Source organism: Hemitrygon akajei, chromosome 27, assembly GCF_048418815.1.
Source record: "Hemitrygon akajei chromosome 27, sHemAka1.3, whole genome shotgun sequence".
In the NCBI taxonomy this organism is placed as follows: Eukaryota; Metazoa; Chordata; class Chondrichthyes; order Myliobatiformes; family Dasyatidae; genus Hemitrygon; species Hemitrygon akajei.
Window position 1 is genome coordinate 44,595,541 of NC_133150.1, and position 25,752 is coordinate 44,621,292.

At 46.6% G+C, this 25,752-nt stretch overlaps 2 protein-coding genes across 4 annotated transcripts in view; one reads left to right on the plus strand and one right to left on the minus strand.

Annotated features, from left to right (window-relative positions):
- LOC140717334 (prickle-like protein 1) overlaps positions 1-21,707 on the plus strand; it is a 105,543-nt gene extending 83,836 nt beyond the window's left edge. For all 3 annotated transcript variants that reach the window (XM_073030814.1, XM_073030815.1, XM_073030816.1), the window contains exons 4-8: positions 2,434-2,571; positions 5,071-5,274; positions 6,230-6,416; positions 12,193-13,167; positions 18,755-21,707. In XM_073030814.1, the coding sequence (XP_072886915.1) occupies positions 2,434-2,571; positions 5,071-5,274; positions 6,230-6,416; positions 12,193-13,167; positions 18,755-19,581 (2,331 nt within the window). In that variant the 3' untranslated portion in view covers positions 19,582-21,707. The remainder of the gene's footprint in view (positions 1-2,433; positions 2,572-5,070; positions 5,275-6,229; positions 6,417-12,192; positions 13,168-18,754) is intronic.
- Positions 21,708-23,038: 1,331 nt separating this feature from the next.
- Positions 23,039-25,752, minus strand: part of LOC140717067 (uncharacterized) — a 48,196-nt gene continuing 45,482 nt past the window's right edge. Inside the window, exon 13 of the mRNA XM_073030250.1 lies at positions 23,039-23,809. Coding sequence (XP_072886351.1) covers positions 23,618-23,809 — 192 coding nt within the window. The 3' untranslated portion in view covers positions 23,039-23,617. The remainder of the gene's footprint in view (positions 23,810-25,752) is intronic.

The following is a 25,752-nucleotide window of genomic DNA, read 5'->3' on the forward strand; positions in this document are numbered from 1 at the left end:
TCTTTGAACAATTTATTTAATTTTTAACATGCACTCAGTGGTCACTTTGATAGATGGGCCTGTACCTGCTCATTAATACAGATATCTAATCAGCCAATCATGTGGCAGCAACTCGATGCATAAAAGCATGCAGACATGGTCAAGAGGTTCAGTTGTAGTTCAGAGCCAAACCTCAGAATGGGGACAAAATGAGAGCTAAGTGACTTTGACCGTTGAATAATTGTTGGTTCGAGACAGGGTGGTTTGAGTGTCTCAGAAACTGTTGATCATCTGGGATTTTCATGCGCAATGGTGTCTAGAGTTTGCAGGGTGGGGTGCAAAAAAAAACCTTCCAATGAGCAGCAGTTCTGTAGACGAAAACAGCTTGTTTTGAGAGGGGTCAGAAGAGAATGGCCAAGCAGGTAACAGAAACTCAAATGACCACGCGTTACAGCAGTGTTGTGCAGAAAGGCATCCATGTTCCAAGCCTTGCTTGGGGTAATGCTTCCCAACTCTTCCTCCACTACATTTGCGACTGCATTGGTGCTGCTTCAGGCACCCGTGCTGAGCTCATCAATTTCATCAACTTCCACCCTGCTCTTAAATTCACTTGGTCCATTCCCATCACCTTCCTCCCCTTCCTCGATCTCTCTGCCTCCATCTCTGGAAACAAACGGTCGAACAAACATCTTTTGCAAACCTACCGATTTACACGGTTATCTTGATTGTACCTCTCCCCACCCAGTCTCCTGTAAGAATGCCATTCCCCTTTCTCAGTTCCTTCGGCTCTGCTGCACCTGTTCCCAGGATGAGGCTGTCCTTTCCAGGACATCTTCAGAGAACGGCTTTCCCTTCCACCTCTATCAATGCTGCCCTCACCCACTTGTCCTCCATCTCCCAGACATCCGTGCTCACCCCATCTTCCTGCCACCTTAACAAGAGTTGCTCCGGTCCTTACCTACCACCCTATGAACCTCCACGTACAACACATCATTCGCCACAACTTCCACCATCTCCAAAGGGATTCTACCACCAAACACACCTTTACCTCCCCTCCATTTTCCACAGGGATCGCTCCCTCTGCGTTTCCCTTGTCTATTTGTCCCTCCTCACTAATCTCCCTCCTGGCATTTACCCTTGTAAGCAGCCTAAGTGCTCCACCTGCCCATTTACCTCACCCCTCACCTCCATTCAGGCTCCAGACAGTCCTTCCTGGTGAGGCAACACCTCACCTATGAATCTGCTGGGGGTCGTCTATTTTGTCCAGTGCTCCCGATGCAGCCTCCTCTCCATGGGGAGACCCAACATAAATTGGGGGACTGCTTCATCGAGCACCTCCACTCCATCCACCGAAAACACAACTTCCTGGTGGCCAAACATTTAAATTCCTATTCCCATTCCAGCGTGACAGTCCATGACCTCCTCTCACGGCACGGTGAGGCCACCCTCAGTGTGTAACTGTCTTTGAGTCTGCTGGTCCTGACGTGGATGCTATGTAGCCTCCTCCCTGATGGGAGCGGGACAAACAGTCCATGAGCAGAGTGGGTGGGATCCTTCATGAATTGCTGGCCTTTTTTCCGGTACCTTTATGTATATACGTCCTTGATGGTGGGTAGGCTGGTACTGGTAATGCATTGGGCAGTTTTGACTACCCGTTTCAAAGTCTTGTGTCTGCCACAGAGCAATTTCGGTACCTTGCAGTGGTGCTCTCTACTGTGCATCTGTAGAATGACATGAGTATTGATGCACATTGTCCAGCTCGACTCAGCCTGCTCAGAAGGTAGAGGCATTGCTGAGCTTTCCTGGCTGTGTAGGGTGTATTCTGAGAGGCTGCGTGTGATGTGCACTCCCAGGAGTTCGAAACTGCTCGTGGTTTCCACTGCTGTGCTGCCGATGTCGAGAGGGGTGTGAGTGGTCCCAAAGTCGACAACCATCTCCTTTGTCTTGTTGACATTGAGGAAGAGGTTATCTGCCCGACACCAGGCCCCGAGCTTTTCCACCTCCTCTTTGTAGGCCGTCTCATCGTCGTTGGTGGTGAGACCCACCACTATCGTGCCATCGGCAAACTTGACAAAATGAAGCATATTTTCAAAGCTTAGAAGTGAGTCGAGCACACCCTTACACAGAGCTTTCTGTAAATATTGGAACTTGTCCTTTCTAGTATGAAAATAACAGCTAATTCCTAAGGCATAGATGTGCAGCCAACCATAATGTAACATCTAATCCAGAGATTCCCATCTTTTATGTCATGGAGCCTTACCATTAACCGAGGGATCTGTGGAGCTCAGTTGGAAACTCCTGATCTAATTATTCTCTAGTTGGGCTGTAGTGTGGGATTACTGGGTGCTCCGAAACTCCACATATCGGCAGGAAGGCAATGAGAGGAAATGCTGACGCTTTCCCTGTCCCCCATGCGCCCGAGTCCCGGCACTAACAGCTCGTCTCTCCCCAAAGGAAAAGTACTGCCAGTCGCTCAGTGAAGAGGAAAAGATGGAGCTGCGCGTTTTCAGCGGACAGCGGAAGAGGGAAGCCCTGGGCCGCGGAATCGTCCAGATCTTCCCGCTAACTGCATCCGGGGCACTGTGCGAAAAGGTCGGCCATCTGTGTTACTGGGGTCAGACTTTCACTTATATGATGCAAGGATCATAGGTAGCCATGTCTTGGAAGGACACAATTGTTTTAGAGGAATGCAGTACGGACGCAGGCCTTTCAGTCCAGTCAATCTTTCCGACCACTTGGCCCACCAAGAGAGGCCCAATTTAGATTAGCTTTATTTGTCCCATATACAGTGAAATGCATTATTTGTGTCAACGACAAACACAGTCAGAGGATGTGCTGGGGACATCCTGCGTGCCTCAAGTGCCGACCCGAGTGAGGAAACCCACACAGTGACGTACAACCTCCTCACAGGCAGTGGTGGGAATTGAACCCTGATCTGATGCTGCAAAGCATGACACTAATCGCTGCATTATCGTGCTGTGTTCCACCCAGATCTCTCCAAGCACCCACCCTTCCATCTACCTACCCAAGTGCATCTTCAACGATACTATTGTACCCGTCTCAGCCACTTCCTCTGGCAACTCGCCCTCACCACCCTCTGTGTGAAGATGTTGCTCCGCGGACTGCTTTATACTTTTCCCCTCTCACCATAAACCTGTAGTTTTGGACACCCTGCCCTGAGGAAAGGACTGTTGCCATCCACATTATTTGTGGCTCACATAGTTTTAAACGTTTCTGTAAGGCGGCCCTTCGCTCTCCTACATTCCAAGCAACAAAGATCTAGCCTGGCCAACCTCTCCCTATAACTCCAGCCCAGCATCCTTGTAAATCTACTCTGCACCACAAGAGCAGACCCTTTGGCCCATCATGTGCCTGCTGTACATCAGTACCTATCGGTACTAATCCAAGTCGGCAGCTTTCAGACCGCAAACCCCTCCACACCTGGGTAAGCTCTTTGAGGAGGCATGACCTGCGATCCTGAACAGACAGCTGGAAAGCTGAGGAATGTGGAAATAGCTCTGCTTTGGGCTAGTATGACCACAATGAACTGATTGGCCACCTTTGCTGTAAATTATGATTGGAAGTCATAGTTATAAATCTCAGAAACATCCAGTCAGAATATCGAGTCAATACCCAACAAGGTGCCTTCCTAACCGTGTCACATTTCTAGTCCATACCCAACGACGTGCCTACCTAATCTAGTCCCAGTTGCCTGTATTTGGTCCAGCTCCCTCTCAATCTTTGTGCCTTTTAAACATTGGAATTGCACCTGCCTCTGCCAGACAGCTCATTCTGTGTACATACCAGCCTCTTAAAGTCCTCTTTAGATCTTTCCCCTCTCATCTTGAACCTGTGCTGTCTGATTTTGGACCCCGATGCCACCTTTTATATGACCCTCATGATTTTATAAACCTCTGTAAGATCACCCCTCATCCTCCTTCGCTCCGGGGGAAGCAGACCCATCTGGTCCACCGGAACACACACAAACCGCTGGAGGAACTCGGCAGGTCAGGCAGCACCTGTGGAAAGGAATAAAGAGTCGATGTTTCAGGCCGAGATCCTCCGTCAGAACTGGAAAGGGGGAAGAGGCCAGAATAAGGACGGGGGAGAGGTAGGAGGACAAGCTGGCAGGTAATAGGTAAGACCAGGTGGAGGTTGGGGGAGACGCAGTTGCAAAGTGACCCGTGGAAAAGGTAAGGGAATGAAGAAAAAGGAATGTAGACAGGACAGGAGTGTGAACCAGGGGAGAAAGGGAAGGCAGAGGGAGGTGATGGGGAGGAGTAGAGAAGGAGTGAGAAGGGAACTAGAAAATGGAACTGAACAAGAGGGAGGGGGAGAATTTACGGGAAGTTAATGAAATCGACGTTCATGCCATCAGGTTGGAGGCTATTCAGCGGGATTATCACATCCAGACAGAACACAAAGCATTTGGCTAGTTCCAATCCCCAGCCTTCCCTTGGAGATCTTTCACTTCATGGTTATACTTACCTGTCCAACAAGAGTCTGAGTGCTGGGGGTCACAGGTGTGTGTGCGAGAGAGAGAGAGAGAGTGAGAGTGAGAATGAGGATGTGTCAGAGCAGCTGGAACAAGTGAAGTGAACAAGTGACAGGATTCTCTGTGAATTCAACTGCTTTGCGCCTTCAATGTCCAATTCACTAATCAAATCATAAAAGACAATTTGTCCAGTTTAGCTCATTGAGTGAAAATAATGAATCTTCTCCACCTCCAACAGTGGGAAAGGTGGACAGAGATAGAGGGTGGGGAGAGGAATGTGGGAATCGAGGGGTGGTGAGAAGGAATGGAGGGGGTGGGTGGGAGGTGGAGAGAGGGGTGGAGGGTGGAGAGAGGGACAGAGTTTAGAGGGAAAGAAAGGAATGGAGAGAATTGTTTGAAGAGGGTAAGGAGAGTTTGAGGACAATTAGGAGAGGACTAAGGGAAGCCATTGTAGAAGTTAGACCCTGACAGCTGAAGAGATGGAAGATGTTGTTCACTATCCCAGGGTTCAGGTCAAGGTTGAGAGGGGATTGATAAACAAGGGTGAGAATTTGAGCGAGGGATGAAGGAGTGACTGTGTGTCTGTGCTTCCTCAGTGTGGTGTGAAGATGAACGGGGGCGATGTGGCTGTCTTTGCTCAGAGAGCAGGGAACCGGACCTGTTGGCACCCTCACTGCTTTGGCTGCATCACCTGCCAGGAGCTCCTCGTCGACCTCATATACTTCTACCAGGATGGCAAGATATACTGCGGCCGACACCACGCTGACCTCTTTAAACCCCGCTGTGCATCATGTGACCAGGTGAGTGACACCCCCCCCCCCACCCACTTTCCAATTTACTCTCCAGCCCCCCTTTTCCTTCGTCTTTCGGTCTCTAGACGTCCCCCTCAGTCAGGGGCAGAATCTGCTCGACGCAGGCTCGTCCGTCCAGGGCTCTGTGTAGCTCTGTCACGGTGAACAAAACACTTCCTCTTTGTAAAGGTTCGATTTCTCTGGCAAACTCGACAGCTTTCGATGGGATTGAAAGGCTTATCATGTGAGGAGCGTTTGACGGCTCTGGCCCTGTACTCACTGGAATTTAGAAAAATGAATGGTGGCCTCATTGAAAGGCCTCAACTGAGTGGATATGGAGAGGATGTTTCCTATGGTGCGGGAGTCAAAGACCAGAGGGCACAGCCTCAGAATAGAGGGGCATCCATTTAGAACAGAGATGTGGAGGAATTTCTTTACCCAGAATGTGGTGAATCTGAGGAATTTATTGCCGCAGGTGGCTGTGGAGGCCAAGTCTTTAGGTATATTTAAGTCAGAGGTTGATAGGTTCTTGGTTAGTCAGGGCATGAAGGGATACGGGGAGAAGGCAGGAGATTGGGGCTGAGAGGGAAAATGGATCAGCCATGATGAAATGGTGGAGAAGGCTCGATGATCCCAATGGCCTAAATCAGCTCCTATATCTTATGATCCTATAATGTTGAGTCTGCTGTTTGGCGTGACATGCTAATGTAGCACTATTGAAGTGCAGGAGAACTGAGCTGAGTTCCCACTGCCGTCTATACCTTTTCCCCACGACCACATGGGTTTCCTCCCACAGTCCAAAGACTTACCGGTTCAGAGGTTAATTGGTCACATGGGTGTAATGGGACAGCACTGTAGGCCAGAAGGGTTTGTTACTGTGCTGCATGTCTAAATTTTTTAAAAGCGTTATACTGTAATCATAACGTGTTGCCTATCTTTTTGCTGCTTCTGCCTGACATTGCAGTTGATCTTTTCGGAAGAGTGCACAGAGGCGGAGGGCAGATACTGGCACATGGACCACTTCAGCTGTACTGAGTGTGAAGCCATTCTCGGAGGACAGAAGTACATAATGAAGGAGGGACAGCCGTATTGCTGCAGCTGTTTCGAAATGCTTTACGCCGAGTACTGCGAAACTTGCAGGGAGATCATCAGTGAGTATACACGGGCGATAGAAAAGTCCAAAGTGCCTTCAGGAGATCTTTTTTCTATGCTTTTTTAAAAAAAATTTTGCTCAGCATAACAAAACTTCCAATTTCAAGATACACTTAAATTTCTTCTCCTCACAGATATCAGCTATCAGAAAATATAGACATCACCACAACATCCCATACAAAAGCCCTTATCAGTATAGCAGACAGGTTTACATCTATATACTGCAGAAAAGGTTACCATGTTTTATGAAAACTATTTGTTTTTGAATGTACCATACATGTCAAAAAGTCCAAAGGAATGTATTCCATGATTAATTTACGCCAACCAAAAAGTCCAGGGGCCTTATCGGATATCCAACAAAGTAAACTGTTCTTCCTCACACAGGAAGTCAGGATGTTAAAAGGTTTTTTCTAATGTACATTAATAATACAACTGCTGGGTCCTCAGGAGATCTTTAAGAACTTAAAAGATTCTATCCTGATGAAGGGTCCTGGTCCAACACATTGAGGGTTTTATTCCCCTCCACATATGCTGCCTGACCTGCTGAGTTCCTCCAGCATTTTGTGTGTGTCGTTCTGGGTTTCCAGCACCTGCAGAACCTCTTGTGTTAAAGATTAAAGATTAGCTTTTAACTATTGAAACTCACAGTGAAATGCGTCAGCTGCATTAATGACCAACACAGTCCCCGGATGCGCTGGGGGCAGCTCGCAAGTGACACTGCGCTTCTGGTGTCAACATGACATGCCCACAACTTACTAACTCTAACCCGTACATCTTTGGAATGCGGGAGGAAACTGGAGCACCCAGAGGAAACACATGCATTCAGGGGGAGAACGTACAAACTCCTTACGGACAGCAGTGGGAATTGAACCCAGGTCACCGGCACTAGTCGCTACACTACTGTGCTGTTTTAAATTAGAACAAACAAGCTGGAGGCACACATCTCGCCATAAAACCTCTCAAGCCTGCTTTGAGATGCAATCAGATGATGACTTGTCTGATCTTTGAATGAGCTCCACTCCCATCCCATCGACCCCGTGACCTTTGATTTCGATGCAATCTAATATTCTAACTTTGCCGAGAATATACTGAACATCCAGAGCACTTTGAGTTCCAAAGAATCAGATATCACTATCAAGTTCAAGTTTACTGTCATCTGGACAGTACATGTGTACACCCAAACGAAACGGCGTTCCTCCGGACCACACAGCACATAAACCAATATATTACCATAAATAAGTTAATAAGATGTAATTTAAAATGCACGTAGTGTGCAGCACAGGGAAACGGTAAACAGCCCATGGCCCAGTGATGAGACCTTGATGCTGGCAGGGTATTCATTAGTCTCACAGCCTGAGGGAAGAAGTTGTTACCCAGACTGGCAGTCCTAGTCCTGAAGTTCCTGTCCCTCCTTCCTGACGGTGATGGGTGAAAGAGATTGTGGGATGGGTGATAGGGATCCTCAACAATGCTTTGGGCCCTTCGTCTACAACGCTCCCAAATGGGGGAGGGGGGAGGGAGACCTCAGGGGTTTTTATTGCCCTTTGTGGGGTATTGCAGTCAGCTTTCCTAACACTTCCTTATCCTGTAACCGTGCCCTCTGGCTCAAAACACCCCAACCATGGGAAAGATTCTCTCACCATTCATCCTGCCAAGCTCCCTCACATCCTGTCTTCCAATAAAATCACCTCTCTTGCCTTTAAATGTTCACTTTTTCTTCATAAGCTAGCCTTCTCATTCAGGAATCAACCCAGTGAACCTTCATTTATAATGTAAGAATATCCCTCCTTAAATCTGCAATCCAAACCTATGCAGGTACTCTCTCTGACCTCACGGAACTCCCTATACCATCGTAAAAATTATTTCCTTATTCCTGTACACCACCACATTCATAATAAAAGCTGAATCCCCTTTTGAATTCAAAACTGCATACAGTGGCCACTTTATTAGGTACAGTACTGGAACCCAGTGTGGTCTTCTGCTGCTGTGGCCCATCCACTTCAAGGTCGACATGTTGTGCTATTCAGACATGCTCTTCTGCACACCGCTGTTGTAATACATGGTTATTTGACTTACTGTCACCTTCCTGTCCACTTGAATAGTTTGCCCATTGTCCTCTGACCTTGAAAACAGGGTGTTTTCACCCACAGATTGGCTGGTCACATCATGTTTTTTTTTTGTTTTATGCACCGTTCTCTGTGAAATCTCTGAAAATCCCAGGAGATCAGCCGTTTCTGAGATACTCAAACCACCCCATCTGGCACCAAGTCATTCCACAGTCAAAGTCATTTCTTCCCCATTCTGATGTTTGGTTTGAACAACAACTGAACCTCTTGACCATGTCTGCATGCTTTTATGCACTGAGTTGCTGCCACATGGTTAGCTGATTAGATATTTGTATTAACAAGCAGCTGTACCTAATAAAGTGGCCACTAAGTTCATGGGAACATTTTAAAAAAACTTTCCCAGCTATTTTAAGAATGTGGATTGGAATTTCAGTTCATTAAGGATCAAGGATTGACTTTATTCACCACATACATTTACGTGTTTTAGGAATTTACTGCAGTGTGTTGGTCAGGGCGTGACATGCAACAGGAAAAAACATTCAACAATTGTAAAGAATTATCAAAAAAAAATTAAGTCGGAGGTTAAATCACTGATATGGAATAAAATGTGCATAAATACACAGATACCAGCATCTATTTACAATGTAAACAGTGTTATAAAATGTGGTTTAAAGCGTTTACAGTGCAGTGACAGATGGAATAGGTGGAAAATCAAACTCTCTGACTGAAACTTCAACTTTTCTCTGCATCGTTTTCTCCGGTAAAGCTGATATTTTTATTTGAATAGTGATTGCTGAGCATCATAATTACAGACTTGACTTTAATCTGAGACCAACAACAATTCAGACCATTTATACCGGGCTGTGAAATCAGACACCAAGGCAAAACACGATACACTACAGAAATGAAGAAGTGGGTTATTAATCCAACAAGTCTCAGGAATCTCTTTGGCTTTTGAACTTTTGACCTCTTGTATCATGACCTCAGTAGTGACAGGGCGGGTGGAATTCTGGGCTTCCTAGTGAGGTCGTTCATAGGCAGCCCAAAGCAAAACCCTGCAGATGATACAAATCTGAATTGAAAACAGAAAATGCTGGAGATGCTCAGCAGGTCAGGCAGCATTGGATAATTTCTCCCTCTTCCCCTTCTCGCTTTTTCCATTCCTCAATCTGGTCACCCTCTCACCCCTCCTCTTCTTGCCTGCTCTTCACATCCTTCCCTTTCTCCCATAGTCCACTCTCTTTTCCTATCATGAAGAACGCAACTTCTCCCAACCCATACAATTAATACTCGTTGCAAGACTCATTTAGGGAGTAGATAGTGATTAAAAATGCCTATTTTTACCAAGTAACTAACGTTCAGCTGGTCTTAATCGATGTGCTCCTAGTAAACCAGGCCTAAATAAAGAAGGGGATATTTTCAAGTCATCATTTTAACCAGCTAGCCTCCTTCCCCTCCCCTCCTTATTATTCTGGCGTCTTCCCCCTTCCTTCTCAGTCCCAATGAAGTGTCTCGACTTGAAATGTCGACTGGTTATTCATCTCCATAGATGCTGCCTGACCTGCTGAGTTCCTCCAGAATTTTATGTTTTACTCTGATTTCCAGCATCTGCAAAGCCTCGTATTTATCTTTCATCAGAGCTGATTTTCTGAGTGCTTCCAGCATCTCTCTGTTTTCATTCCATTCTGGGATGGTGTGTGCACGTATCTAATTGTAAATCCAAGCCAGTCAATTATAGCCATAAGCATGTAATTAGAATTTGCATTTTTAACGTCACGGACACAATACAGTGAATCGCTTTTGTTTGCATGCCATCCAATCAGATCCTTTCATGCAGCAGGTACAAAATTTTATTTTTAAGAGAGACAGCATGGTAACAGCCTCACCCATCCATGTGACCCATTAACCTACTAACCTATACACTGTTGGAATGTGGGAGGAAACTGGAGTCAAACTCCTTACAGGCCGTGGAGGGAATTGAACCTGCGTCGCTGCTGCTGTAACAGTGTTACACTAGAAGGAAAAAACAATAACAGAATGTAGAATACAGCAACAGGCACAAAATGCTGGAGGGACTCAGCAGGTCAGGCAGCATCTATGGAGATGAAACACAGTGGACGTTTTGGGTCAAGACCCATCTTCAGGACTGAAAAGGAAGGGGAAAAGTGCCAGAATAAAAAGGTGGGGAGAGAGGAAAGAGGCTAACTGGAAAGTGATAGGTGAAGCCAGGAGGGTGGGAAAGGTCAAGGGCTGGAGAAGGAATGATCTGATAGGAGAGGAGAGTGGACAATAGGAGAAAGGGAAAGAGGAGGGGACAGGCAGATGAGAAGATGTAAGAGAACAGACTGGGCAGCAGAAGGGAACATTTTTTTATCAGGAGAAATCGATATTCATGCCATCAGGTTGGAAGGTACCCAGACAGATGATAAGGTTTTGCTTCTCCACCCTGAGGGTGGCCTCATCGTGGCACGAGAGGAGGCCATGGACCGGTATGTCTGAATGGGAATGGGAATCAGAAATGATGTGTTTGGCCACCGTGAAGTTCTGCTTTTATCAGATGGTGATGGGGGATGCAGATATAGCACTAGAGTTACAGAGAAAGTGCAGTGCAGAAATACGATGAGATAGACAGAGAGATCAAGGGATTGGCTTTATAGTACAAGGGATTCGTCCTAATTTGGCGTATTGGGTGCAATTTTGGTCACTGGCATTCTGGAAAGATGTAAATAAGATTGAAAGAGAACAGAGAAAATCTACAGGGATGTTGCCAGGACTGGAGGATCTGAATTATAACAAAGGATTAAATAGATCAGAACTTTATTCCCTAGAATGTAGGAGAATGTAACAGTTTCTTCCCCCAAGCTATCAGACTCCTCAATACCCAGAGCCTGGACTGACACCTTACTGCCCTATTGTCCTGTTTATTATTTATTGTAATGCCTGCACTGTTTTGTACACTTTATGCAGTCCTGGGTAGGTCTGTAGTCTAGTGTAGTTGTTGTGTGTTTTTTTTTTCCCCTCTGTGTTATTTTTTACGTAGTTCAGTCTAGTTTCTGTACTGTGTCATGTAACACCATGGTCCTGAAAAACGTTGTCTCATTTTTACTATGTACTGTACATAGCAGTTATGGTTGAAATGACAATAAAAGTGACTTGACCTGACTTGAATGAGGGGAGATTTGATAGTGGTATGCAAAATTATGAGGGATATAGACAGGGTAAATGCAAGCAGGCTTCTTCCATTGAGGTTGGATGAGACTACAACTAGAGGTCATGGGTTAAGGGTGAAAGGTGAAATGTCTAAGGGAAACATGAGGGGAAACTTCTTCACTCCAGAGTGTGGAACGAGTGGTGCACGCGATCTTGATTTCAACGTTTAAGAGATAGGTACAAGGATGGGAGGGGCATGGAGGGCAATGGTGAGGTGCAGGTCGATGGGACTACGCAGTTTAAATGGTTTAGCACGGACTAGATGGGCTGAAGGGCCAGTTTTTGTGTTATGCTTTTCTATGACTCGAACCTCTTAACAGCAGGATTGAGGCTGGTGGTACATGCCTTCATGTTTTTGTATCTTCTGTCTGATGGGAGGGTGTGGCTTTGTTACCATGGTGACATTTTTTGGGTTCTATCTGCTCGCTGTATGGTTGTGCTATGTTAAACATTCCATATTGTTCCACGGTGTAATAGTACACTGACGATCTATCTACAGGTATTGACTATGGACAAATCACCTACAGTGGCCACCACTGGCACGCAACGAGCTCTTGTTTCTGTTGTTCTCAGTGCCAGAAGCCTCTCTTGGGATGCGCCTTCACCTACAGCCAGGGCCATGTCTTCTGCTCGATGCTGTGCAGCCAAGTGGAGGAGCCGGCCGGCTCTGACTCCTCGGATTCTGCGGTTAAGTCAACGCAGTCCCAAGAATCGAGTTGCACCTTCGGTCTTGGAGGAGACCGCGTGGCCACCAGTGCTTCAGGCAGCTCCTCGCCCAAGAACCCTCACTGCCGCCAGACCGCCGAGACACAGCCAGCGGACTGCACAGAGCCCCGCCTTCAACGTGGGGACGTTCCCGGTGGTAACGGTGACCTTGTCTTGGCTCTCAACAGCCAGTGCAGGAGTCCTGTCCAGATCCAGCAATGGCAGACCAGCTACAAGATGGCTGAATCTCGGGGTGAAGAAAAGAGGGCAGAGGCATTGCACTCGGACTGCGTGCCAAAGGAGAGGGGGCTTCCAGTCAGAATATTGAACCAGAATCAGGAACTAGTAAATGGCAATAGCCAATCGGTAATGTCCTGCAACTTCAGCTGGCTTAAAGGTGGACTGGAGAATGCCATGAAAGTTATGGACCATACTGCCATTGTAATTAAAGGGCAGGATAGCTGGTCTGTTGACAAGCAGGCCGAGGCCACAGAACTTTCTTCCCCTGACCAGAGCTCGCCGTTCAGGCAGCAGCTGGACACTTACTGCTCTCAGCAGGCGAGCCGGCCTGAGGACATATCAGAAGGCTCCACCAACACTGTGTGGAACATGCACAGCCAGTGCTCAGACACGCAAAGTGGGACAGAAAATCGCACACAGGATCAGCAGGGAAAGACGGAAAGTTCACCACAGAGCTCCCGAGACAAGATGGCGGGACAGAAAACTGGAAGAAGTCAACTGGAATTCTCAGCAACCAGCCAGAGCACAGGTAATAAGGTTAACGCAAGATCATCTTGACTCACCATATCCATTTATATACCGTATATTAGGAATGTGCTGTAGTGTGTTGGTGCAACTTCCAACAAAAACATTTAACAATTATAAAGAATGAAGAATTATATCAAATAAAATTTATAAAGAAATGGAATAAAATGTGCATAAATACCAGCATGTATTTACAATGTAAACAGCATTATAAACAGTGTTTACAGTGCAGTGATAGGTTAATAGAGGGGGAGGGAGAGGACATTTTAATGGATGAATTAGTGGAGACCTCATTGGTCCCTGATTAAACAGGGCTTCAAAGGTCCTGGGAGAAGGCAAGAAAATGGGGTTGAGAAGGAAAATAAATTGGCCATGATGGAATAGCAGAGCAGACTTAATGGGATGACGCCTTATGGTATAGAGAAAACAGAAGGGAGAGGAGACACCCCTCTGGCATACAGTCGTGTAATGGTTAGATTACTGGACTAGGATCCAGAAGTATTAGGTACTGATCAAATCCTATTACAGCCGCTAGTAAATTTAAACTATTAATTAATCCAGTGTTAAAATGTAGAATGAGCAATTTGGTGCAAAGACATAACTGAGTCAGAGTCCACAGAGTAATACTGCATGGGAACAGGCCCTTCGGCCCAACTTGTGCATGCCAGCCACAGCATCCTCCCTGCTAGTCCCAGTTGCCCACATTCAGCTCATATCCCTCCAAGCCCCTACCCAAAAGCCTCTAACATGTTCCAATTGTACCCACCTTGACCACTTCCTCTGGCAGCTCATTCCAGCTCACTACCCTCTGTGTAAAGAAATTATCACTCAAAGTTCAGAGTAAAAGTTTACTATCAAAGTACATATATGTCACTGTATATAACCCTGAGATTCATCTTCCTGTGAGCATACTCAGCAAATCTGTCGAATAGTAACTGTAAACAGGATCAATGAAAGATCAATTAGAGTGCAGAAAACAACAAACTGTGCACGTGCAAATATAAATAAATAGCAATAAATAACGAGACATGAAATAAGATAAAGAATCCTTAAAGTGAGATCATTAGTTGTGGGAACATCTCAATGAGTGAGTGTAGTTGTCTTCTTATGTTCAAGAGCCTGATGGTAGAGGGGTGGTAACTGCTCTTAAAGCTGGTGGTACAAGTCCTGAGGCCTAATGAAAGCAGTGAGAAGAGAGCATGGCCTGGGTAGTGGGGATCTCTGATGATGGATACTGCTCTAGCATCAGCAGTTAATTTTAAGTTTCCCTTCACTATATGGTTGTATATGATTCTTGCAGAAGATAAAATTTAATTCATTACTTCTTGTAAAATACCCATAACTTACATTAATACACTTCATATTCGCATTACTAAACACAAGGGATTGTGCAGATGCTGGAAATCCAAACAACCACAAAGTATGTTTCCTCTAGTGGGATGGTCTAGGACCGAGGGCACAGCCTCAGAATAGAGGGACTTTCATTTAAAATGGAGATGAGGAAGAATTTCTTTAGCCAGAGGGTGGTGAATCTGTGGAATGCATTTTACACAGGCAGCAGTGGATGCCAGGTCATTGGGTGTATTTAAAGCAGAGCCTGATAGATTCTTGATTAGTCAGGGCTTGAAAGGTTGCAGGGAGAAGGCAGGAGAATGGGGCTGAGAGGGAAATGAATCAGCCATGATTAAATGGCGGAGCAAACTCAGTGGGACGAATGGCCTAATTCTGCTGCTGTGTCTCACGGGGTTAAAATGACTGAATTGTGGACTCTTTCGATTTTGTGGTTTTGCTCATTCTTTCTTGATGCCGCTCGCATGATTTTTTTTTGAGAAGAGGGGGTTGATATTTTTCTTTGGACGGTTTCCATGGTTTTCTTTGTTTCGTGGCTGTCTGTGGACAGGATGAATCTCAGGGTTGTATACTGCATACATACTTTGATTATAAATGTGCTTTGAATGCTGGAAGAGCTCAGCAGATCAGGCAGCATCTATGGAGAAGAATAAACAGTCGACGTTTCGGGCTAAGCTCCGATGAAGGTTCTCAGGCCTGGAACACCGACTGTCATCCCCCGCCGTAGATGCAGCCTGACCTGCTGAGTGCCTGCAGCATTTTGTGTGTGCACCTATTACTGAAGATTTACAGTCCTTAATGTTGATCAGTCCTCATCTTACTGTCTGACTAGGAGTAGATTTTGTCTTTGATTGTAATCACAGTCTACCCATTCAGTGTGCTTTCAGGTGAAGCTATTGTTTACTGAGCTTTGTAAACTTTTACTTTAATCAGATCTCCATTCCCCCTGGTTTCTGAAAGAGTAACAGATTAATGAAATCAGTAGACCGTGAAGAAGAGGCACGGCACTCCTCAACCCCCACATGGCAATTCTTTCCACTTGCGTGCGTAGTGCAGCTCTTAAAGACAATCCAGGAGCTCAACATCGTCCAGCACAAAGCAGGCCACTTGGCTGGTTTCCCATCCAACCCGCTAACTGATCATTCCCTCCGCTACCTGTGCCCCGTGGCTGCGAGTGTACTTTCCAGAAAATGCCTGTGGTTACTCATTCTGACTCACCCAAGCACCTTCCACATCCACAATTTCTACTGCCACGGAGCTTCATTTCTATAGCGCCCTCCACAACCCATAAGACAGGGGAGCAGAATTAGGCCATTCAGCCCATCGGTCTGCTCAGCCATTCCACCATGGCTGATTTATTATCCCTCTCAACCCCATTCTCCTTGTAACATTTGATGCCCTTAAGATCCTATTCACTTCATTTTAAATATACCCAATGACTTGGCTGCCACAGCTGTCTGAAGCAATGAATTCCACAGATTCACCACCCTCTGGCTAAAGAAATTCCTCCTCACCTAAAGGAATGTCCTTGTATTCTGAGGCTGTCTCCTCTGGTCCTAGATTCCCCCACTATAGGAAACATCCTCTCCACAACCACTCTATCTAGTCCTTTCAACATTCGATGGGTTTCAATGTGATTCCCCCCCTTCCTTCTAAATCCTAGCCTCGTACAATAAGCCTTTCAGTCTCAGAATCATTCTTCGGAACCCCCTCCAATGTCAGCACACCCTTTCTTAAATAAAACTGCTCACAATAACTGAAGCTTCTCTCGTGCCTTAACATCACATTTGCCTTCCTCACCACAGACTCAACCTGCAAATTAACCTTTAGGGAATCCTGCACGAGGACTCCCTAGTCTCTTTGCACCTTGGAGTTTTAAATTTTCCTCCCGTTTAGCAAATGGTCTATGCTTTTATTCCCTCTGCCAAAGGGCATGGATGTACACTTCCCGACGCTGTATTCCATCTGCCGCTTCTTTTCCCATTCTCCTAATCTGTCCAAGTGCTGCTTCCTCAACACTACCTGCCCCAGACTTGGCCACAAAGCCGTCGATTCTGTCACCCAAGTCATTGATGTACAACGTAAAAAGAAGCGGTCCCAACGTTGACCCCTGTTGTTTTTATAATCTAGTATCTGAGTCCATAATGAAATGGGAAGTATGTTGCTAATTGTCTTTATTTAAATTAACTGTAATTAGAGTCCATGGATGAGTCAAAGTTGTTTTTTAACATTTGGAAAAGGAGGAACAGTCTTATTGACAGGGCTGCACCTGTTAATGGGACGGGTTGAGGCAGGCTCTATGACTCAAGTCTATTGTACAGCAAGCTAAATCACAGGTGACAGAGCGGTGAAGAATGGTGACAGTGGTGTCACAGGGAGCTAAATGGGTGAAAAAGGCGTTTAACATACTGCCCTTCCGTCAAGGTATTGAGCACTGAGACATGATTCTGTAGTTGTACGCTCAGTGGCCACTTTATTAAGAATACCTGTACACCTGCTTGCTAATGCATCTATCTAATCAGCCAATCATGCGGCAGCAACTCAATGCAGTAAAGCATGCAGACGTGGTCAAGAGGTTCAGTTGTTGTTCAGACCAAACATCAGAATGGGGGAAGAAATGTGATCGAAGTGACTTTGACTGTGGAATGATTGTTGGTGCCAGATGGGGTGGTTTGAGTATCTCAGGAGCTGCTGATCTCCTGGGATTTTCACTCACCGTGTAGAGTTTACGGAGAATGGTATGAAAAGCATCCAGTGAGTGTCAGGTCTGTGGGTGACAATGCCTTGTTAACGAGAGGGGTCAGAGAATGGCCAGACTGGTTCAAGCTGACAGGAAGGTAACAGCAACTCTAACAGTCGCGCGTTATAACAGTGACGTGCAAAGAACATCTGTGAATGCACGACACGTCAAACTTCATGTGGATGGGCTACAGCAGCGGAATCTAAGGCAGAGGTTGATAGATTCTTGATTAGTCAGGGGATACAGGGAGAATACAGATTTGGGCTAAGGAAAATGATCAGCTATGATAAAATGGCGGAGCAGACTCAGTGGGAAAAGTAGCCTAATTCTGCTCCTATGGTCTAAGACCAGGAACATTCACTCAGTGACAACTTTATTAAGCTCTTCCTGCACATATTTCATTAGTTTTGGTCACCTGGTTATAGGAAAGATATGGTTGGACTGGAAAGAGTGCAGTAAAGCTTTGAGAATCTTGCCAGGACTGGAGGGGACTGAGTTGAGAGAGGCTGTGTAGGGTAGATCTTTATTCCTTAGAACATAGGATGACCTCATAAAATTGTTTAAAATTAGGAGACACGTAGATGAGGATAGTGGTAACACTTTCAAGGACTCTTCATCTCATGTTCTCATTGTTTACTGCTATTTATTTATATTTGCATTTGCACAGTTTGTTGTCTTCTGTACTCTGGTTGATCTTTCATTGAACCTGTTATAGTTACTGTTCTGTAGATTTGTTGAGTGTGCCCACAGGAAAATGAATCTCAGGGCAGTATAAGGTAAATAAATTTACATTGAACTTTGAAAAGTCTTTTCCACAGGGTAGGGGAGTCCAAAACAGGAGCGTAGGTTTAGGGTGAGAGGGGGATCTGAGGGCAAATTTTTCACCCAGGGGGTGGTCAGTAAGTGGAATGAGCTGCCAGAGGAAGTGGTTGAGGCAAGTACAAAGGTATCATTGAAGAAGAACTTGGACAGGTACAGGGTGGGGCGGGGGGGGGGGGTTAGAAGTATTTGGGCTGAATGCAGGTAATTAGAACTGGCTGGGTGGGCACAGTGATTAAATGGGCCGAATGGCCTGTACCTGTGTTGTACGGGTCTGCGACTTCATCGGCCAAGACACTGAGTCGGATCTTCGTTTTACAGCTGCACGGATTGTTGTTTAGGCTGCACTAAACGACAATTTAGCTTTCAGTGTACAGTAAGAATATCATTATGCTGAGGAGGGTTCAGCAAGAATTGTGCCGGGGGCAGCCCGCAAGTGCTTCCGGCATCAACGTCGTACGCCCACAGCTCACTAACCCTTACTAACCGGCACATCTGGAGCACCCACAGTCACAGGGACAGTGTACAAAATCCTTACAGGCTAGGGCGGGAATTGAACTCCAATCTTACAGCTGTCGCAGTAAAGCAATGCGCCAACTGCTAGCCACCATTCCACCCACTATTTAAGGTTAGCAATTTTTTGAACAATTTAATAAAAAACTGTCACTTCTTCTCCCCCAAGGAACCGTGAGTGAAGACAAATGCAAGACTCCAAAAGCATTCAGGCCCGCTGACGAGACCGGAAAAGAATCTGAACTACAGGCCAGCTCTGGGATTCTGAAGCCATTCTCCCACCACAGGAGAAGCACAGAGACCCTCCAGCTCGCGGGCAAGCAGCCAGAGGGAGCGCCACAACGATCAAAGCGAAAGCCAGACTCTGCCTTCCCGCCGCGAAGAACGGCAGCCCAAATCCGACCCCAGAAGATCACCTTCTCTGACACGGTGGTCTCGAAACCCGTGGAGGGAGGCAGGTGGCACCAAGTCCCCATGAGTGAACAGACTCAGAGGAAAGTGTTCAGGCACAAGGGGGGCTACCGTAGCTGCCAGCACCACTCGGGAAAGGTTCAAAGGTCATGTTCTGATGAAGCCCTCCACACAATCGCCGAGAGATCTATAGAGAGCCCAAATAACCGTATGTACTCAGAACATTACAGTCAGTTGATCCACACAGCTGGGTGCCCTCAACCACAAACAAAACCGCAGCGCAGACAGCTGACCTTTCACGGGACAGGCTGCGGTGTCTTCCAGAATTCCACCTCGAATAACGTCCTGGGCCTGCACTGCGAGGACGACGGCGGCTGCTGTTCCACGTGCTCGTCCTCGTCCTCCGACTCGGAGGAGGAGGGCTATTTCCTCGGACAGCCTATTCCGCGGCCAAAGACCAGCAGCGGCCTCCACTTCAGCAGGGAGCCCTGGAAACCCAGCCGCACACCTGAAATCATGTCAGCACAGAGAGGTAAAGCCGACAGGAAGAGGGAAAACAAGAGTAAAAACTGCACCATCGCCTAGGCAACCCATAGACTTCATGCTGGCTTGTGTGTGAAATGTTCTGCCCTGGAAGAGGGACTTGGACATATGGCTTCCTGTGATACCCGTAACTCTCCCTTCTGGTCTGGTTCCTTGACCATAATGTCTTTCTGTTGGCAAAGGATGCAGATATTCTGGAGCTTAGATACAGCATGCCTGGGTATACAGTTCACCAGAGACACGAGATTCCGCAGATGCTGGAAGTCTCGAGCAACACACACACACACACATAAAACGCTGGAGGAACTCAGCAAGTCAGGCAGCATTGATGGAGGAGAATAAACAGTCAACATTTTAGGCTGAGACCTTTCATCAGGCCAGTCTGGTTCTCATTTAGGGTCTGAGTCCAAAACATCAACTGTCCATTTCCCTCTGCAGTTGCCGGCTGACCTACTGAGTACCTCTGGAACTTTGGGCATCTTATACAATTTATTATTATCCAGAGAAGAGCAGAGTGGAAACTCGGGCTGGTCTCACCCACTATAACCTTTCGACAGTTTACTTTCATCTAATAAAGCCAGTGGACCACACACTTTTCAGAAATTCAGTTCCCCCCACAGACAGGAAATTAAAATCTTGAGCGATTAAGTAGGTCCAGGATAGAAAGCTAGGATCAGTACCAGCAACTGTGAAAACTGTTTGATTGATTATTGAACACCTAGTTGTTCGTCCTTCAGTGAACAAAAATCTTCCATCTGTGCCCAATCAGTCCAGACATGCAAAAAGGCGCTCAACACAGGCAGTAAGGCCCATCTTGACCCGTGAACAAACAAAATGCAGGTGGAATAGTCAGACTTTCAAAGGTTATGGGGTGAAGGCAAGAGGATGAGGTTGAGAGGGATAATAAATCAGCCATGATCGAATGAGGAGCAGACTCGATGGGCTGAATGGCCAGATTCTGCTCCTATGTCCAATTGGAAAAATTAACTAGTTTACTGACTCTTGTCTGCTGATTTCTATCAAAGAGCCATTTAGCAAAGTTCTTCAACACCAAGAATTTTACCTTACGAGAAAGACTGCAAATCCCTCATTCCTGAAGAAGGGTCTCAGCCCGAATTATCAACTGTCTATTTTTCTACACAGATCCTGCCTGACCTGCTGAGTTCCTCCAATACAGTTAGACCGTACTTTACCCCCTTTGTGCAATCACTCGTGGCTGAATTTCTAACTACAGGTATTTTCCTGACTCTTTTCAATCTTCTGCTCCAATTAGCAATTTGGTCTCTGGTTCCACGGAGCACAATTACAGTCCTGGTCACCTACACTGTTGCCTGAGTTAGACAGGGTGAGACCCTCCTCCGTTCAGTACCAGCCAGCCGGAGCCTCTAGAATGTCAACTGCTGTTGACACTGGAACATGATTACCTCTGCCTTAGGAAGGGTGTTAGAACTCAACTATATCAAGCTTCCCAGATTTGGTGGGAGTTTATGGTTGAGGCTGATGAGAGGATAAAGTCTGTCTGTCTCTCTATCCACCCAGTCTCTTTCCAAACTCCTCACTCTCCCTCACCCACTCTCTCCTCTCTGTCCCCTCCCTCTAACACCTCTTTCAGCCTTTCTCTCTCCTATCCCTCTCATCTCTCTCCCATGCCTCTCCTACCCCTCCCTCCCTTTTCCACCCCTCTCCTACCCCTCTCTCTCAACTCCTCCCCCCTCTTCTCTCCATCTCTCTCTCTCTCTCTCTGCTATCTGAACAAGGCTTTTAGCATTACTCCCAACACTACACTGGGTGTGACCCACCTGATATCACAGAGAACGGCAGGACGATTTGCTCACAGGTTTCACAGTGCTGGATTCAAACCACATTCCCCTGCCCAGATCCCATCGACTTCAGCCCAGGCATCAACACTACAACTCCGTCCAGCTCTGCAACCGTAACCACAACACTATTATACACATTTACATAATATCATGTTGTATTTTAAATAATGTATTACTACATATATCTATTTAATTACTGTGGATGTTATTTATGCTTATTCAGTGCATGTATCATCTGTGCTTTAAATGTTGAGCTACATCTTACTTACAGATATAAAGACGAGAACTTGTTGTAAACTTGAGCAAGATCAACTAATAAAGTGCTCAAACTGCTCCTATAAAACCGGACCAGGTTGTTTCAGCTTTTGGTCATTTTAAGCTGTGTTTCCTCATCTTTCTCCCAACCCCACCTACGCAAACCCTCGAGAGATGTCACCTCCGTGTTACCTTTGGTATCCGCACAGACGGTAGTGCTGCTATGTCACGTCTCCTACCTGTCAAGTTCAATCCTGATGTCCGGTGCTACCTGTGTGGAGTTCGCATGTTCTTCCTGTGACTACATAGACTTTCCCCCCCGGGAAACGGTGACTGTCCATTTCCCTCCACAGATGCTGCCTGACCCGCTGAGTTCCTCCTGCAGTTTTGTCCTTGTACCCCCTCGGTAACTCGGATTTCCTTCTGCATCCTGTTGGTAGTTTGATTGGCAGGTGAAAATTATCCCTAGTAGAGGGGGGAGGAGGATTAGGGACGGGCGGGAATGCTTCCTGGACGCCTGAGAGGAAATAGACTACTGAGAAAGGATAGAAAATGGGACGGTTGATTCAGGATTCGAGTTTATTTGCCACGTGTATATCAGTGGCAAACGAGGTGAACTGTGTCAAAGATGCCGAGGGCACTAGCCTGCGTAGTATCCAGGACATCCTCAAGTAACGGTGCTTCAAAAAGGCAGCATCCATCATTGAGGACCCCACCACCCCCACCCAGGACATGCCCTCTTCTCATTGCTACCATCAGGGAGGAGGTACAGAAGCCTGAAGGCACACACTCAGCGATTCAGGAACAGCTTCTTCCCCTCTGCATCCGATTTCTGGATGGACATTGAACCCATGAACACTACCTCACTTTTTTTATTTCTATTTTTGCATTACTTATTTAACATATAAAATATACACTGTAATTCATGCTTTTCTATTATGTATTGAATTGTACTGCTTCTGCAAAGTCAAAAAGTTTCACAAAATATTCCCGTGATATTAAACCTGATTCTGATTCATGAACAGCCACTGATAAGTCAAAAACAATTTTATTCTTTTATAAAACTGGCAGAGGTGAATCTACTTAAGATAGCCAAGAATATAAAACACATCTTCAGCAATCTGCTGTTGTCCATCAACCGCATGAAAAGGCATACCCAGAAATTCACTCAGCAATCAGGTTTAAAGATGATTTACTCTTCGTTCCATTTGACCTCAACGGAAAGAATTTCAGTCACAAGTTACAATGTTTAGTTCCACTGACTGACTCGGGATAAATGTTCACCTTTTCACTTTCCTTAAAAAGCCAGAACTCACTAAAAGAAATATTTTCAAATGTTGGCAGAGGAAATCCGTTGGGGGGGGGGGGGGGGGGAGAGAAGTACAGGGAGAGGCTGGGGGCTTCAATATAACCAGCAGCTGAGCCGCTGCTACCTGACTGAAATATTATCTCCAATTACAACTCCAAACTAGAGCATGAAAAACAGAAAATGGTAAAATTACCCAGCAGGTCAGGCAGCATTTGTGGAGAGAGAAGCCATTCATGTCTCAGGTCAACAATCATCCATCAGAACCACAAAAGATTAGGAATATTCTCAGTTTAGGGATGAAAAAGGAAAACGGAGAGGAGAGCAAAACTTTTCATTTCCATCTCCAGGTTATTTCATCTCTCCTCCCCTTCCACCCCTCCGTTCCCAGCAAATTACCTCTTAATGACAAGTTCTGTTCCAAGGCTGTTGACCTGAAATGATAGCCATTTCCTTCCACTTAAGAGGCTGCTTGGCCCGCTGTGCATTTCTGGCACTTGTTTGTTCAATTCCAGCGCCCAACTCCTGTCTGTATAGATCGCCCAACATCTGCAGTGGATATGGACGACAATTACAATGGCAGGGTGAACAAAAAGGAAGAAATATCGGCAGGGGGAAAAAAGAAAATCGCAAAAAGGATACAGGAAATGGCATGTAAAATGAGCCGTCTCCTGGGTCGTAGACTTTGCGATAAAATTCATCTCCGTTTCTTCAGCAGATTGGCAGCGTCCCACTTCGCAATGGTCCCCTTCAGCTCCGCAAGGCAACGCTCACCAATCAGTCGCAAACTCTTCTTGACAGCCGACGCCACACGTTCCTCCAGGCTCGCGTCCTGCGCAATCAACTGTTTCGCCACCGTGGCAAAGGCCTCACAGTCCATTTTGTAGATCTGAGGTGGGAGAAAGCAACAACCGTTACTGGGCATTAGGGGTGTAGGGCTGTCCCCACAAAGGCTTGGACACCGACAGGTTCCCTTTTCCCAGGCAAAGGCACCAACCAGAGGTTTCAGCAGTTCACATGAATCCCAGATCCATTGATTTATCACACGTACATCCAGACATACAGGGTAATGTATTAATTACATTAACAACCGATTATGTCATGGGGATCACCACGCATTCTGGTGCCCACAGTGCTTGGCAGAACAACACAGAACACAACAGCCTCCCTTGCACCAACCATCCAATCACACGCACACGCACTGGCGTCCAACTGCAGGGCAGGGCATCTGCGGCCATCCGAGGACTCGGATTCACAGACTACAGACTTCAACTTCTAAAGCAGACACGCACTCACAGGCACGTGCACACACACAAACTCAAACACACAAACACAACACACACACACAGACACATGCACACACACAAACACAACACAGACACACAAACTCACACACACACAGACACAAACTCACAGACACAAACACACAGACACAAACTCACCACACACACAGACATACAAACTCACACACACAGACACAACACTCACACACAGACACATGCACACACACAAACACAACACACAGACACACAAACTCACACACAAAGACACACTCACAGACACATGCACACACACAAACACAACACACACTCACAGACACAACACTCACACTCACAGACACATGCACAAACACAACACTCACACACACACAGACACATGCACACACACAAACACAACACACACACAAACTCACACACAAAGACACACTCACAGACACATGCACACACACAAACACAACACACACTCACAGACACAACACTCACACTCACAGACACATGCACAAACACAACACTCACACACACACAGACACATGCACACACACAAACTCACAAAGACGCAGGCTCAAGGCTTCGGTTGCCAGAGCTTAACGTCCAGGCATCCGGCCTTCCGTCTTCGAGCTTCAGTACAATGAATAAGGAACCTGGATGAGGATCCCGAACTCCAGACACACGGATAACGGGAGGCCTCAAACTCCAGTTTCACGGATTCGTGTACCGGTGGGGGGGTCACCGTCACTTCTGCCTTCTGCCCGCATGGAATTCTGATCCTAGAACCCGCCGAAGACTCGTTGACATAGAGGGGAGGCCACCAGCCCTTGTCTTCGCTGGTCTGCAGGCCTGACGTCCAATCAGGGATGTCTTCAGTCACACGTCCATGTTGCTTCAAACGCGGAACGGAGGCTGGGACTGCAGGTGCCCTTCTTTATCCGTCCACATTGCTGGCCGTCGAATGCGGAGCAGTGGCCTAGACTTAGGTCTGACCTTTAACTCCTCACATCCCTGTCTCTAAACTCCAACCTGATCCCTAACTCCCCTCACTACCCCCAAGGCCATCCCTATGAACCGATAAAACAACCAAGTCGGAGCCACGGCCTCGACGAAGACCGCAGCTCAGCGCCGTGTTAATCTGTCGGAGGGAAGAGTAAGTCAACGGGAGGGGATGGAGGATCCGTTCGCTAACAACAGCAGGAGTGGTTGTGCACGTTTGTCAAGAGCACATTTCAGTTTCAACTGTTAATGAGTTTTGTTAGACAACATGGACGATCCCAAGCCTTCCAGAGAGAGGAGGTGGGACATACGGCTGGCAATCCCATTCCATAAAGGCCCAGTGCTACAGAAGCACCAGCAGAAGCTCCAAAGACCCCATCCCTGGCTGAGGAAGGACCCTCAACAACTTGACAGACTGATCAGGACAGAGGGCTCTGGCGAGTTGCTGTCAGCGGCCTACGCCCCAACGGGGTAAACAGCTTAAGTACAGTTGCAAGAAAAGGTTTGTGAACCCTTTGCTGTTTCCCAGTTTTCTGCATTTATCACTCATAAAATGTGGTCTGAT